The sequence below is a fragment of the Magnolia sinica genome, chromosome 9, assembly GCF_029962835.1.
Source record: "Magnolia sinica isolate HGM2019 chromosome 9, MsV1, whole genome shotgun sequence".
Classification (NCBI taxonomy): Eukaryota; Viridiplantae; Streptophyta; class Magnoliopsida; order Magnoliales; family Magnoliaceae; genus Magnolia; species Magnolia sinica.
Window position 1 is genome coordinate 45,040,395 of NC_080581.1, and position 18,143 is coordinate 45,058,537.

The 18,143-nt window shown below is 41.6% G+C and overlaps 1 protein-coding gene across 1 annotated transcript; it reads right to left on the reverse strand.

Moving 5' to 3' along the window:
• Positions 1 to 826: 826 nt before the first annotated feature.
• LOC131255406 (uncharacterized) lies at positions 827 to 4,421 on the reverse strand. The gene has a single exon (XM_058256111.1). The coding sequence runs from the start codon at positions 4,304 to 4,306 to the stop codon at positions 1,493 to 1,495; it is 2,814 nt and encodes a 937-aa protein (XP_058112094.1). The 5' UTR covers positions 4,307 to 4,421; the 3' UTR covers positions 827 to 1,492.
• Between the last annotated feature and the right edge of the window lie 13,722 nt (positions 4,422 to 18,143).

The window sequence follows — 18,143 nt, forward strand, 5'->3', positions numbered from 1 at the left end:
AGTAGCTGCCTGTGATACCCGAATAATTAAAGAAGTTGACAACTTGACACAGATAAGGGCATGCCTTAGATATGGCCAAGCCTTTGACTAGTATTTGTGTGTCTGAATGAAGTTCTCCCTTTATTTTTAATAATTTTCTTTCATTTGATCAAATTGTCTATGGATATATCTAAAATACAGTTCATTTGAGATTCTCTGTGACACATTGTACACTAGAAGTGACATATATATATATATATATATATATATATATATATATATATATATATATATATATATCAACCTGAGTGTCAAACCCTTTTGTACAACATCCTTCCACATGAGCTAATCCAACTGAATTCTTCTCATCAAATAACCTCCAGCAGTCCAGCCTCATTAGCAATGGATCTCACTAGTAATATTGAACTGATAAATATACAGGAGCAAGTCAATTTATTGACTAGGTTCTGGACCAAGCATTCGCAAGAGAAGTTGGGCGAGTTCCTTTTACCTTTTACCAAATTTTAGGTAGAGCAATGAATGAAATAAGCTAGATTTTTGTTTACAAACAATTCATCATAAATTCATGCCAACCATCCCATGAAATAAATTGAAGAAGAAATAGACACAAAAATGATAATTGCAGATGACAGTAAAAATATTTAATCTTTAACTGAAGATTTGATTAGCAAACCCGTAATCTAGGATCCCACCTAGATACAATGCATGCCCAAGGGTATTTACTGGAAGCAACACATAAATGCAGCAACAAAAATGACTCAACACAACAGAAAAATGTAAGATCACAAACACACACATTCACATGTGCATGTGCGCGCACAAAAGCTGCAAATGACAAGTTCATGGACTATCTTTAGCGAAAAGTGTATTCCTTTTCCTTTTAAATTAACAAAGTATAAAAGCCAATATCAAAAGCAGGTAACCACTTAATAGAAGTACAAATCATTATTTCAGAATGACCTGCATATGCCCATGCACGTTTGTATCCTTCACATGCTTCTTTAGAGATCATCCAATGGGCCCAGTGGAGAAACCATCAATTCTCATTCAAACTTGCAAGATAATCTTACAATCGAGGAATATAAGCACTAAACAGTTGGTGATGCAGATAAAAGTCTAATAATGGCCATCTTCATGTCATAAGTAACACCTAGTTTCTCCAAAGCTCTTAAGTGGTACACTGATCCTGACACTTGATAAAACAAAGCCAAGATAGAACCAGCAACTGTAGCATAAAAATCTGGACTAAAAAAGAATCTCAAATACCTGCATAATCAGTAACAACAGGATGGTCTTCTTCAGCACCAATTATAGACGCAAAACACTGTGATCAAATGATTGACAAACCGATACAGCAGTTTTCATGATTGCAGATCCTGTTCAGCAGTGCTCAAGATCGCCAGAGAGTATTCTCCAAGTAAGCGCCATTGCTTTAAAGACACGGCATAATCATCAAGTCATAAATTAGAAAAAAGACATCATTGATCACTTATTATTCCACCTGAAGAGTTAAATCTTTGATCCCTGCATCGCGTAACAGTTGTGACACTTTCTCTTTGGTGGAGGCTTTGTCAATTTCTGCCGAAACTTGAAGATGGAATGTCCCCACGACATCCATGTTTGTGAAGCTCCACACGTGCATGTTCTGGATGCTGTGGACCCCCTTTATTCTCATGACATCATCAAGAGCTACTCTCAAATCCTGCTCATGAGCTCTTGGAACTCTTTGCAGCAATATTTCAGCAGAATTACGCAGCAATGAGACAACTGAAGATACAATCAACACTGAAATGAATATTGAGCATGCAGGATCCGCAACAAGCCAGCCCTTGTATTTGATAAGGAGAGTTGAGATTACAACCCCCACACTGCCCATGGTGTCAGCTAGAACGTGCAAGAAGATACCTTCCATGTTGTGGTCAATGTGATGGTGCTTCCGAGGTTGCGCATGGACTTTTTCTTCCAACGAGTCTTTATTGGAATCTGACTTGGGGGCATGGTTTGATATGTGAGAATGGTTTGGATTATCTTTATTACAGCAGCCACCTTTATGTGCCGAAGAATCACCATGAATGTTATGACCCTCATGAGAGTGATTATCAGAACCAGTTGACACAGTTATGGGGCTTTGATGGGCATGTTCAAGCCCACCAGAGCTTTGAAGAAAATGCTGAGGACGGTCATGGTGATGGTGACTATGGCATTGGTTATTGTGGCAAACACTTTGATGACCATGACCTTGGGGATCCTGCTGATCGTCAGGCCGTTGGTGATGATCATTTTGGCGACTATGGATGTGGTGATCATGTTTGTGACCATGCATGTGGTGATCATGGGAATCATATTCATGATCATGGCCATGTTGACCCTGTCGGTGATCACTATGATCATGGGGATTACTATCATGTAAACTACAATCCATAGCTGAGTTTTTAAGGAGCCCAAGAGTGTGATCTTCCAGATCCTGATGATGATGGTGGTGGTGGTGATCGTGGTGATCAGAGGAGCCTTTCGCTCCCTCGCGATCATAATAATTGAGATTGTGGACACCACCTGATCTTCCATAGTATCCTTCATCGGTGACCAAGATTCCTTGGCGATGATGCTCAGCATCATGAACACCATGGTCATGAGAATGGTGGTGGTGGTGGTCGACATGTGAGTGTGAATGCGAACAAGACCCAGCTCCACCATGGGCATGATGGTGCTCTTCATGAAAGAAAATCAAACCCACCACATTGACCACGAGCCCTCCGATCGACACGGTCAGCAAACTACTTGTCGAGATCTCCTGAGGATCAAGAATCCTCTCAATTGACTCTAGCACGATGAGCGCTCCAACCAGAACCAGAAACACAGCATTCACATAACCCGAAAGCACTTCGAATCTCCCACGGCCATAACTGAAGTGACTGTTTGCAGGCAGACGCGAGATGTATGATGCATAAAGGCCGATTGCGAGGGCCGCACAGTCAAACAACATGTGGCAGGCATCAGAAATCAACCCAAGGCTATTGCTCATGAACCCGGCGACAAATTCCACAACCATGTAAGCTGTGTTGATGAGGAGGAAGAGAGCAATCTTACGGGACTTCCTCTCACTAAGAATGTGGCGGATTGGGCTCAAGATCATCAAAGAGAATGTATCCAAATAACCCGAACCGAGCTCTGGATAGATGGAAGAATCGGAAGCCAAATCCCTCACCGAGAGCCATAGCAAGAACCCACAGAGCAAGAAGCCAAACAGAGAGAGATCGTCAAAGTAGAAGAGCTCCAAAACAAGAGTACATGAGAAAGTCACCAGGAAATCCTTGTGCAGATCCCGTGCGTAGACCATGAGTTTATCATCACCGTAGCTCTCGCTCAGAATCACGCCAAAAACAACGGTGTTCACTAGAGGCCAGCCAAGATTCCCGAACGAAATGCTGTCTCCATCAGCTGCAAAGAAGAAACTGATGATGGCTGGGAAGAAGAGCATAATCGTCGTGAAGAAGAGAGAGATCAACCGAACCCGTCTACGGCCCAACTGCCTGAAAGCGACCCAGTTGGCAGATGCCCGCTCATAGAAAGCCAGGAAGCCAGAGAGAAAAGGGAGCAGCATGGGCAAAATCCTAATGCAATTGCCACCATCACCATCTTCAGAAGAGGAGGAGGAGGAGGATGAGGAAAAAGAAGACATTGGAAAGCAGCCAATTCGATCCCATCCGAGCGATAAAAGGAGGAGGCTAAGAAGAAGACAGGAGGAGCCACGTATAATGGAAAGGATGGGAAGGCAGGCCCGGCTGCGGTACTCAGAGAAGAACTTGGCAGCGAGGGTGCCAGAGAAGTCAGCAAGGATGGTGGCGGAAGTGCCGCAGGAACGGAGGGCTTGGAAACGGAGGAGGAAGACGAAGGTGAGGAGGGAAGATTTGGTGAAGAGGGGACGGAGAAGAGAGGAGGAGAATAAGGAGGGAAGAGGATGAGAGGGAAATTCATTAGAGGAGGAGAGGAGGAGAGAGAGAGCGAAGGAGAGTAGTGAGACGAGGAAGGAGAAAGGGAAGAGGGAGAAAGAAGGAGAAGATGAGCGGAGGAAGGGTAGAAGGGAATAGAGGGAGCGAAGGGAAAAGAGGAGAAGGAAGATGGAGGAGAAAGATGATGAGTTGGTGCGACGGCGTTGTTTGGAAGGGGTTGGGGCTGGAGATGGGGAGAAAGGTATCGAATAAGAAGAAGAAGAGTAAGAAGGGGTAGGGTATATTCTAGAGGAGGGTACACGAGGAGGGACAGAGATGCGGTGGGGACGGTGTTGATGATGCTGGCTTTCGCTCATGGCGCTGCTACTGGACTCCGACGGACGGAAGGACTGATGGTTTTACAGTGTTTGGGTGGGAGGGAGATGAAGAGACCTGATGCTTCCCCGAGAGAGAGAGAGAGACAGAGAGAGAGAGAGATTGATTACTGAATACAGGCTGGGTCTTGGTCTTTACGGGCCCGGGTCTCATTCTTGAATTCCCAGATCCAATCCGAGTTCCGTTACCTGTCAAGTACGTCGTATCTAGGTTTCGGTATACATCCTCCGGCCCACCAAAATGGATGGACTAGACTACAAACACATGAGCTACGTTGACACGTGCATTTTATTTTCGCCGGATCTCTTGCGAAAACTTATTCCTCGTGTCATTGTTGTAACTTCTCTTTTAGCACCATATGTTATAATGGTCATAGTTGCATAGCTAACTAAATCTTTTAGTTAAACAAATCATAAATCGCCTATGATTATAAAGAATCACTTTGATTGGGAATTCGTAACTATCCCCATATATGGCATGGAAGAAGGAAGGCGAGAGAAAATATGGCAAATAAAATATACGTTGGATTGCAAGTAAGTGCGACTAAAATGTGTCCTAAATAAGTGCAATTAAAATGTGTCCTGAACTTGATGGATATGTAAATGATTTGGATCCTTACTCTTGCTGGGGTGGTAGACTCTCGGGGGTTTCAACACCCGGTCAAGGGTTCGAGTATCCATAGGTGGTGAAATTCCACTAGCGTGAGTGTGTAGGGGTGTGCATGTATGTGTAAAAATAAAAAAATAAAATTTTTAAAAAATATATGTAAATGATTTTGACCTCAATGGTAAATATTAATGGGAAAACTGAATTGACTAGCCATATGAGACACTTGGCAAAGAATCTACATGACAACTTTCCCAAGCCGCCGATGTGTCTACCACCAGAGAGGCCAAGCTGGGCTTCGATGAAGGACCCGCCTGTCGAGCTAAAAACCGGTCAAGCTCGAAGCTCCTTAATGAGATTCATCTATCGACCTAACCATTTTGACCATGGAAACCGATCTCGACCTAGGAATAGAAATGTCCGGAGAAAATTTCGTATTGTAATAGGACAAGATCGATCCGATGAAATCCTAGCCGAAAATCATGCCAACGAGGAAAAGTGAAGATATTCCCGAGAGCATATTCCTACCCTAATACGGGCCCCTCCAGTATATCTAACAAATCCACTACGATACACAAACTGCCTAAAGAACTTATAAATATATCCTACATCTTAGGTAAGAGGTACACACAAAAATCTCAGATCCAGCCACATATACCTTATTAAGGCATTAGAGGGTCACCGTCAATGACCAACACCCCCATTGCCCATTATTTTCTACTGGTGTAAGCATTCGATAGCCTATGAGTGGAGTTGTGGTTTCAACCAAATTCGAGTGATAACAATTTGGCGCCGTCTATGGGAATGACAACTAAGCCATTAAAGTCCCCCCCCTCCAAAAACACCGGCGAGCCTGACAGCCTTCCTCCTTTTCCCACCTTGATGGCTAAGGGAGGAAGAAGAGCAATGGCCACCGTCGTTGAGCCAGCACCGGAAGAACATCCGAAAAACCCTCAAGTTTCACAATCAGGCCCCTAGCCTGACCCTCTTTCCCCAGTAATTACACAGAGATCCCGAAATAGGGAAAGTTGGCTCGTCTCATTAGAAAATCAAGTCGAATCCCTAACCGGCAATGTGAGACCCGTATCATAGCTCATACCATTCCGTAGGCTTCTGCGGTCCTCCCGGTCGAATTTCGACGACCCCCGATCTGTAACTAATTTTTACGTGCGATCCTGAGTCGTATTCCGTATTTTAGAGTCGGCTAGACCCGAGACTTGTACCTTAGCGACAGCGCCGTCGCCGTGGTTTCGATGACGCGTCTCGCGCACCGATGCGATACCTGGGCCAGGAGATGTGGGCCCGTGTTCAGTTCGAGGAAAAACGCCATGCAGTTGCAAAACTCAAGAGAACATTACATCAATCCCATCACTCACACCCATCCCCAAGTACAACCACCCTCTCCAAAGTCAACTTTCTCTTACAACAAGGTACACCCATCACTCACTCACCCATCACACCCCATCCCTCTCTCTCTTTACATCACCCTCTCTCTCATCTCTCTCCATTACTCCCAAGCAACCCCATGAGATCCAATGTCCAAGCTCCATGAGGGAGAGCTAGTGTGGCCCACCTTCCTACCTCACATCTCCACCCTCCAAGCCTCATCTCAACCGTTGGATCACTTTCTTTAAAGTTATAGAACGCGTTGATGGAAGAAGGAAGAAGGCATCTTGAGGTGGGTGTTTTTTAGGATTAGAATTGTTTCTTTTGCCTAGATTTGATAATTTGAGGGCCCACTTATGGTGGGACCCATTTGATGTATGGTTTGTATCGTCTAGAGGGGCCCATAATGGCGGGGTCCCTCCATCACCATCCATTTTTTTCCCCTCTCTCTCTCTCTCTCCTTCTTTTTGATGCCCTACCTTAATGATATGCATTGCCTACACTGTCCATCTGTTTGGAGTGTGTGGCCCACCTGACGCATGTGTCGTATATCCATGCCATCCAGCCACGGGAACGTGAGACTGTTATATATCCACACCTTCCATGGATGTGGGACCCACCACATGATGCAAATGTTTTATCCAAGCCGTCTGTCCAACGGGCGGGTTTCACCTGCCTGTCTAAAGAGAGGTGTGCCACCACGTGGGACCCACCTGACGTATGTGATTTATCCACACTGTCTAACATTTTCAGACGGTGGGACCCAACTTGATGTAAGCGTTTTACATCCACCGTCCATCCAAGGTGGGACTCCACCTGATGTATGTAGCCATGCCGTCCATCTGTATGGATCCTATCCCCACTGTCCATCTGTTTGAATCCAAATCGTCGGTCTAATGGGTGGGCCAATAGCCGCTGCAACAACTGCTATGCATGCAACCATGAGCACCGTGGACCACCTTGAGGTGTGATTTTATCCACATCGTCCATCCATTTTTACTGACAAGAGGGTGGAGCCCACTGATGCATGCTCTGTCCACGTGTGATGTAGCCTACACGATCCATATATATATATATATATATATATATATATATATATATATATATATATATATATATATAGTAATATATTTAAATAATATTATGATGGGCCCACGTGGGACCCACCTTGATATTTATATATATATTCTTTATCTGCACCGTCCAGTACTATGGACGCTGGATGAAGTGAAAATACAAACATTAGCTTTATCAAAGTTAGTGGGTCCCACACATATGGACCCACCTATATATATATATATATATATATATATATATATATATATATATATATATATATATTCATGTCGTGGGTTAGGGGTTATATAGGACCATCCGCCCCATGTTTTTATAACATTAAATGTTGTTTCTGGCGTGGGACGTGGGGCCCACCTTGATGAAGATGTTGTATCCACTTCGTCCGGCCCGTGGGACGTGGGGCGACCCTAATATATGTGTTGTATATTCATATCGTCTATCCACACGGTTCCCACGTAATGTACGTGTTTGATTCAAATCGTCCATCTGATGGGGCCCATTTGGAATGTGCAGGGCCACCCCAATCTGATTTGTATATGAGGCCCATGTGATGTACTTAAGGCCCATTGATGTGGCCCACCTAGATGTATATTGAGGCCCATGGGTTGCGGCCCATTATGATGTATATTGAGGCCCATGGTTATGGCCCGCTATGATATGTTTGAGGCCCATGTGATGCGGCCCATTTGATGTATTTGTGGCCCATTTGTGCGAGGCCCATTGGTGCGGCCCATTAATGTGGCCCATTTAATGTATATGAGGCCCGTTGGTGCGGCCCATTGATATGGCCCATGTGATATATTTAAGTCTCATGTGTGGGGCCCACCTATTGTGTATTTGAAGCCCATGGGTTGTGGCCCATTATGATGTATTCGAGGCCCATGGGCAAGGGTTGATGTGATGTGCTTATGGTCCATATGATGAGGCCCATTGAGATATATTTTCGGCCAATGTGATGCAACTCATAGTGATGTGTATTAGGCTCATGTATTGTGGCCCATTTAATGTATACGAGGTCAGTTGGTGCGGCCCATTGATATGGCCCATGGTGATTGTATGAGGCCCTTGTATGAGGCCATGGGCCCACGATATGTTTGGATCTATGTAGACCACTCCTTGGGAGTAATGTTGGTTATATGTCCACATTGATAGGCAATGATGGTTTAATGTCCATATTGTGACCTTTCCTTGGCCTTATTCGACCGATCATCAAGGCTGATTCCGATTGTCGAGGCCAATTATCAATTCCGATTGTCGAGGCCAACTCCGATTGTCGAGGTCGATTTCGATTGTCGAGGTCAGTTGTCGAGGTCGATTCTGATTGTCGAGGCCGATTCCGATTGTCGAGGCCAATTCCAATTATTGAGGCTGATTATCGAGGCCGATTCTGATTATTGAGGCGATTCTAATTATTGAGGCCGATTCCAATTGTTGAGGCTGACTCCGATTGTCGAGGCCAATTCTGATTATTGAGGTCGATTCCGTTTGCCTAGGCCGATTCTGATTGTTGAGGCCGATTCTGATTGCTGAGGCCGATTCCGATTGTCGAGGCTAATTCTGATTGCCGAGGCCAACTCCGATTGCCGAGACCAATTCCGATCGAGGTCGATTCCAATTGTCGATGATGATTGTCGAGGCCGATTCCAATTGTCGAGGACGATTGTCGAGGCCGATTATTAAGGCAGTTATTGATACCGATTATGAGTATGTGACAGTATAGCATCATGATACCTACACCTTGGAGCCCACCTTGTGTATATATTAGGCCCCATAAGGAAGTCCAATTTATCGCGTGATAGAGAGGGTAAGGAAGATTACTTATTGCACTTAGACTCGAATCTTCCCTTGGTGGGCGATATTGTGATGCTCCATCACTGTGATCATAGGTGGGCAGGCGCATGTGGGCGGACACTGAGTGGGCGAGGCGTGAGGACCTGAGCGAGCTACTAGTGATTGGCAGGCTACTGTGCACACAGTGAAGGCAGAACTTTATCCCACATTGGGTGCATCATCCAATGTTGTAGTGGCTATAAGTTGGATTCTTTCCTTAACTATCTTGTCGCGTTTTAAATCAGTGAGCCTATCTTGATATTTGGACTAGATCCGTCGTCCTTCTGTGGACCCCCATCATTCGTATGCATATTGTGATGGATGATTGATTAAAGCAAATGTCATTAGGTTGAAATATTTATGAGACTCCTTGTGAGATAGAGTTATCCCCACATGATCGTGCGATACGCGCAGGTTTGATGTATGGCTTAGATGAGGTTGATGGTATTCGTGGCTCTTCACGATTTGCATATTGCATTGCATCATCGGCATCTGATATTTGGCTTACTATGTCTCCGCATTGCATAGTTGATCTACATTACTTCTTCGGCATATGATATTGGCCTATTATGTTTTTACATTGCATAGCCTAGATAAGGCTGATGGTATTTATGAACTTGACAGTATGTTTCTGCGTTACTCTGATATTTTACGAATTATGGATTGCCAGTATTTCCATTTACTCTGATATCTATATGCTTGGCACATGCATCGCACACACTTTGTCCACCCTCTAAGCTTTCTATAAGCTTATACACGATAGATGTGTGCAAGTGGTGTTAGGTCGCAACAGCATTGAGCTTGGAGCGTGCAGTGGTCTTCTGAGCTTTGATTTTTAATATATGTATTTCCCTTTCAACATTATACTCAAATGATTATATTAGTGGATATGTGATGATGATGTTGTTCTTGTGATTTGGGTATACTTGTGGTTATGCTTCTAATGAGATAAATTCATGTTGAAAATCCTTCTTGTAGGATCTCAAGATCGGAATCTGGCGTATTGACGTTGGAAGCTGAGAATGGGGTACTACGGAGGCTATCGGCACCGGATTTAGCAATCGAAAATTTTGTGAGCCCGGTTTCCGAGTTTGGGGCGTGATAGGCAACATCGACCATATCAGGATAATACTTGGGAGACAACATCCTCTCCCCGATGACCAAAATATAGAGTTGGGGGCAATGATTGAGCAATCTCATCCCCCGCTTGTTCCTCCCAAATCATACGTAGCAAAAGATCGGCCAGCGAGAAGAAGGTGCACCCCAACACAAACTTTAGGAACCACTGAGCTCGCTGAGTCAGATCTACAACATACATAGGAGAAGAGAAGGTAAGCTTTGAAATTGTGGTTTAGACCGCTGATACTGAAGAATGAGTATGAGACAATGTCCTAGAGGGGGGGTGAATATGACTTTTCAATTATTTTGCCTATTTAAAAATCATAATTGCCTAATACAAAGTACTTAGTACTTTAAACTAAGCAAGACACTTTAACTTTAAAGGCTTCTAAGCCAATAGAGGATCCAGTCACATAGGCTATTCAAGATATGCAGATTAAGTAACTAGCATATAACATAGTGAACATGTGTGCATGAAATATTGTACATATCAATCCTTAGCATATATCTAATCATGCATATATACTTAAGCATTCAAACACATAAGCATAATAAAATAGATGCACAAATATCAATTCCAAACACAGGTATGTATAGTGGTTCGGCTACTTGCCTACTCCACTCCCGACAACCACACTCTCTCTTAGAGTGTGTCGGATTTCACTATGAATAGTTTTAAATCAAGTTCATTATTAACCTTTACAGCCCTACACAAAGGACTCGGCAATTTATGCTCTTTGCATGAGCAAAAAACCTATGTTTAGGCCTCACAGCCAAGGTCTTACACTAGGCACCTCCATTTAGGACCACCGACCAAGGTCCCATACAAGGCACCTACGTTTAGGCCCACTGGCCAATGTCTACACATGACACTTACATTTTAAAAAGGTCGAGCTAAGAGTCCTAGGGGGGGTGAATAAGACTATGCCAAATTAAAAAATTAAATGCGGAAGAAGACATATATAAATAAAGATAGCAGTTAACAATCCCACAAAGCAGAAATGAATAACAACCTCAAATGTACAAGTATTGAGAGGTTGATACAGATGTTGTTCTAAGGACAACCTTACACCAAAAACCAATGGCTTATGGTAGGACAACCTGATTTCTAGAACGGTCTGTGTATCAAAATCTCAAACCAATACAGAGGAATAAAGAATAAAAATAGCAAAGAAAATAAATTAAGCTATTACAGTAGTCCCACACCTGCATAAAAGAGATTATAATATTCTCCACAAAGGCTTAAAAAGAAATTACAACATTCACATAAAGCCACAATTAACCATCCACCACAACACCAGAAATTATAGTGGTTCGCTTGTGTGTACACCAACTATTTAGAAAAACAGCCACACAACTACTTCACTCTCAATATCTTCACACAATGGATATTGGTGTTCACTATGAAATAAGTTTTTCAAGGTTCACCTAAAACCTTCACAATTGTGTCTTTCAAGTGGGCTTACACAATTTAAAAACCCCACACTCTGAGTTTTCTGGATCACCTCAGACAAACCAAAAAGAAAGAGAGATTTTTCTGGCACAATCTCTAAAAAATCAAAAATAGATTTACAGAAATGTAAATATACTTATCTGGATATTCTCCTTTGATGAAGCCTGGTAGAACCAATTCGAAGTAGATGTTCAATGTCCACACTCACTTATAAAAAGGTTCTAAGTTCTATATGATTTTTAGATTAAATCCCTTGGGATTGCTTAATTTGATTTTGATTCCAAGAAAGGGGAAAACTTAAATCCCTTCTTCAAATAAGATTGGAATATATAACTCAAAATAAAATGCAAAAAGCTAAATTAAAGAGAATATTAAATGAGCACTAAATAGTTTAAGAATATCACAAACTTATCTCTCAGAGTGGTGTCTTGATTTTGCTTGAATGACTTCTCAAACTTTAAAAATCGTGCTCTATTTATAAGTGCAGAAACTGTTCACTCGACTAGCCCAGTGGTTGGTTCGACTGGTCAAAGGACCAATAAACTTTTAAAATTTTGGGCGCGATAAGATAAGACCGTTCCACGACTGGTCGAGTGGCTTGCTCAACTGGTCAAGCCCTACACTCGACTGGTTGTGTGGAACCAAAAATGGTCGCTAGACTTTGAGTCGAGCCTGCTTGACTGGTCGAACATTGTTCACTCGACTAGTCGAGCAGTCTCTAGGACTGGTCAAGAGTCCAATAAAAAATTTTAAAAATTAGTAACAAACCTTAGACTGGTCGAGCCAGTACTTGGAGTAGTCGAACATAGGCTAAGACTAGTCGAGAAAAAGTCTATAAAATTATATAGTGACCCACTTTAAGCATGCAATCAATATGACCTAACTTATGGTCAATCTAGAGTCATTCATACCTTATCGGTGAGGATTGAACATTGAAACATCATTCGCTTCAGTCGATAGTTGATCTTAAAGTACATGAAGCTTGACATCTTGAAGTATTTTGAAGCTTTAACTTGAAGTACTTTGAAGCTTGAACTTGAAGTACTTGAACTTGTATAAGAATCTCTTATTCTTATACATGTGCTGCTTGAATCTTGAATTGGAACATCTTGAACTTGTACTTGAATTGCTTGATCTTGAATATAAAGATGAGCTACACAAGATACAGATTCCAAGAGGTTTTGGCACTACAAAATTTGACAATCATAGGAGCTAGATAGAATAACATTTACAATCTACCCCTTTGTCAAATTTGTGACAAAACAAAATAAATAAAAATATCATACATGCAAAATAAAGAATCATGTACCAGTTACAAACAAGTCAAAGAATCATGCACCTGTTATAAACTGGTCAAAGAATCATGCACCAGTTACAAACTGGTCAAAGAATCAATACTCATCAATACTCCCCCTTAATACCTTACAGCATAGAATCCAAGAGGAGAAGAAAAAAATTGCTACCTATTACCTAACTACATTCTCCATAGTTTCACATTCATTCTCCACATTTATCATAATGAAATAGGCATATCAGAATAAATTCTCCCCCTTTTTGTCACAATATGACAAAGGAAAGAACCGATAAATGATGATGGAAACACAAGAGTAATGAGAGAGGTAATGTTAAGATAACATAGATACAAGATAACCATTAACAACATGTCCACAATAATAAGAAAACATGTCCAAGCACAAGACAAATGCAAGTCTAAAAGTTATTACATATCAGATATTCAAATACTAATCTAAACCAGAAGAAGGAGCATGTATGGAAGGATTAATTTGATGAAGTCCCTTGTTAATGTGCCTAAGATATTTGCGCATATATTTAAATTGCATTTCTTGGGACACATGCATACCTTCAACCTTTTCCTCAAGTGAGCGTAAACGCGCATCAAAATCAAATGACTGATAATTAGGATCAGCAGCAGAATCAGATTCAATTTCATCAAAGAGGTCATCCATATTGACATCATCTAGAGGCAAATCACCCTTCTCTTTATTTGCTTCAGCGGCTCCACTAGCACCCACATCAACTTGCCTGGGGCCAACTTTAAATTCATCTTGTTAATGTTAGAGTTGTTGAAGGGTAGGTGGTGAATGAGAGCTTTTCCAATAGGCATAGCCACTAAACTATGTGTGGCTAACACAGTCATAAGATAAGCAAAGGGTATATCACTGTGACCTGTATGGAGACAGAACTGAATCATGATATAACAAATCAAAGAAGGAAGACACACAGAGACTCCAGAAATGATATAATGAAGAATACGAACCATGAATGTAGTAAGATCGGATTTGTTACCAGATCGAGGGTAGACATTTGAAATGAAGATCCGATGGAGAACCCTGTCTCTGGGTAACATAAACTTGGAAGCGAGCGCATTCCCAGTACTCCATTTCACATCCATATTACATAAATCTCTAGTGAGCATCACTTCTCAGATTTAGAAGGTTTTGCCACAAGAGAACTAATGGGAATACCATCGTAATTAACAGGTATATTCATTAACCCAGAAATAAGATGACGATCCACATCAATTGGACCTTCTCTAGTCATAATTGTAAATGTCAGATTCTCTGAAGAAAAGTCACTAATGCAAGCATACATAGCCTGCGCAATGGAGTGGTTTACCGGTCCACTCCAATGTAATATGTTATCCTATCATACGAACTGAAGGAAAGGAACAACGTTAAATGGTGCCAAATGATTAGGATTAACAGTCCGTTCAACTATCACATTGTACAAGCGAATATCCCGCACATACTAGGGATCTTCCTTAAGTGACTGAAGATGACACATCGTGATAGGAGCGGAACGAGAAGGAGAGGGACCAGGAGATCGTTTCTTCTTGTTTCTACCCTCCATTGCAATAAAGAAATCAAGGAATAAAGAAATTGCAAAAGAGGCAAGAAGGGCTTCTAGTAGATTAGATTTTTTGATAGAAAACCCACCAAATAATCATAAAGCATCAAAAAACCACACAAATGAAGAAAAGGAAGTGCAAAGGACTTAATCTAGAAGAAAATTAAAAATAATGCACTAACCATGGAGGAATTGAAGATGGGTTTGACCGGTTGTGGTAGGACTTGTTGGAGAAGAAGACCCAAATGAAGAAAAAGAAGATTTTTCCCAAATAAACGTTTAAACCCGTGTTTCACGATTGGTCAAGTACATACTCGACCGGTCGAGCCACGACTGGTCGAGTTTGTACTCGACTGGTCATGTAGCATATAAAATATGCAATTTTGCATAAAATTTAAATTCTTAAATTTTAAAATAATAAATATATACTTTATGATACAAAAATGCACAAATCATCAGTTCATATTACACATACCAAGATCAATTTTCAATTTTACAAACCTGTTTTTGTTAAGCGGTTTTGTGAATATGTCAGCAAGCTGATTCTCGGTCTGAATATATTCCAATTAAATTAACTTGTCTTCCACCAGTTCACGAATATAATGATATCCAATGTTAATATTCTTGGTTCGTGAATGCTGAATTGGAGTTTTAGAGATATTAATTGTGCTTGAATTATCACAATATAAAACCATGGATTCTTACGCAATTCCGTAATCGCTTAGTATTCTTTTCATCCACACAAGTTGAGTACATGCATTACCAGCAACAATATATTGAGCCTCAGCTGTGGAGGGCGATACAAATCTTTATTTTTTTACTTAGCTAAGAAACTAAATAGTTCTTGACATAGAAACAACCACCAATGGTTGATTTACGATCATCAATGTTACCAGCCCAATCAGCATTTGTGTAACAAGCTAATTGCACACCAGTATCATGTTGTCACGCCCTGAAATTCGGGGGTCGAGCATAACTCAGCTCCCGAGTTTCAAAACATCACTTATGCAACATATTTAATGATGGATGTATGTTCTCTGCAAGAGTACATAAACATGGAATAGATTAAGCCAAACTGCAAACATAATTCAGGGATAAGTGAAGGACGCAAACGGAAGACTTAAAGAAACATATGTGTACATGTGCAAATCCCTGAAATACGTATACATGGCAGGTCATACTTACAAGTGTTGCTCTAAAAAAATACAAGAATCAAAATGAAATTATCTATTCCAAAAGAAAACCCAGAATCCCCGCATATCAGGACATGGCTCACATGAACCCGCCTGAGAACTACATAAAAGAAAATGCGGCCTCATCATCCTCGAACTCTTGCTCTGCCTCAGGGGTCGCGTCAACATCTGCATCTAAGACAGAGTCTGGTTGGTGTTGAAACACCGCCCCAGAACGTGGGAGTGAGTGATCAACTCAGTGGAACAATACCGTAAAAGTTAACATGATATCAAATCAATCAAGCAGTAATGATAAGGTAATATAATTAAAAAAGTATAAAGTAGTCTTGTTAATGCAAGGATGTATGTATAAATGATGCATGCCCTCGCCTGCACTCCCTTAGCGTTTTCATCTTACGTTACGCATGACAACCTCCCGCAGTGCCAACGACTTCCACGCACATGCAATGCGGTGCATGAACAAGATTACCAAGTTGTTATTAGTCCTTTTCATACAGCAGGATTGGGAAGCTAAGGTACCTTCCTCATATCAATTTCCACACAGTGATCCATTCTAGGGTCATCAGTCTTAGGCCATCTCATACGATCATATGGTTCTAGGTCGCTACAAAGGGCTCGTCACTAATCAATGCACGCCTATCATACCTTCATACTACTCTAAGGCTCGTCGCCTTAATGCAATATCAAGGGATGCTCGAGGTCACTACAAAGGGCTCGTCACCAATCAATGTAGGCCGATAACACGAATATAGTGTCCCATACCACCATAATCGGCTCACGAGTCTGGTGTGCTCACTGGTCACTACGGGGAGGCTCGTCACCCCAGCGTAGGCCGACAGATCGACCACGGTGTCCCATACCACCATGTCCGGCTCATGAGTCTTAGCGGATCAAGGTACAGCGGTTAACAGAATTTCATCGGTAAGTTTGGTACCCTATATTCAAACAATAGCGTCCATACATGGTGAACATACATCGGACAATCGGGTTACTTGAGGAACTCGACTAGCACGAGCGCACATTGGGTTGAACGACATAGAGTGCACAAACACTCCGTATGGCCAAACCACTGCCGATAACTCTAATACGACTCGGGTTCGTCAAATCACGTCTTTCGTGGCGAAAGCAACCTCAGCCACGAACTCAAGGCTGATTACCGATTTCCTAGACTATTTCATAGTCCCAAACACATTCCATTATAACAGATATGCATATACAATTTAGAACAGTAATGGAACAACAATTCAAATCATGTAGTATATGAGCATTTGAAGAATATCAACTTAACATGGATTTACACATAAGTAATACTTGAAGTTAAACAACAAAGAATGTGACTTGCATGTAGGAAATCATACACCCAATAGGAGAGTTGAGAATCGCTTCTCAACGCCTGCAAATAGGATAATATATTACACTTTAGACCATTCAGACATTTCGACAAACACTTAGACTACATAGTTCAACATACATGACGTATGTTGGAATACACGCATTTGGACAATTCCTTTTGCCAAGGAGTTGACACACATACAATTAGCACAAGTACATGATAAATAATCATGGCAAACACATGTTCATATTTTATACGTATATGATACTTCCTACATATACATAGAATACACAAATCTCAATATAACACATACATATCAGGAACGCAAAATAAACATAGCATTTGGCATGTGAAATTGCATTCATAACAATAATAAACCATTATCTGACATTGAAAGCCTTGAAAACCATAACCTATACGAATATAGTCCGCACCTTAAACCAGAAAAAGCACACCGAACTGATTCAGACGATATGTCTTCGTCAACGGCGACTAGATAACCTAAGGCAAGAATAGAAATGAGCTACATCAACACATAGACTATTCTAAGCTCTAAACAAATTAGGGTTAGATTAACTTACCCAAGGAGGAACTTAGAATCACCGGAATAACGATTCAAAAGTGATGGTTTAAGGATGTAGAGTAACAGGAAAGAATCTTAAGATGATTCACCTCACTTTCTCTCTCTTTTCCCCTCTCTTTCTTAGCTAGGGTTAGGAAATTCGTATGGAAAAGAGAGTGAGGGTTTTAAGGTCTTTATATAGGCCTAACATTGATGAAAATAGCCCCAAGGCCAAGGTATACTTAGGTTATAACCAAATCAGGCCTCTCTCGATCCAACGGAGCACTTCCGGTGGTCTTTTCTCCACGTGTGGTCAGACTTAAGCTCTCTGACCATGGATCTAGGTCAGGCTGAGTTTTCATACCGATCGGATTTATAGATCAGCCGTGGC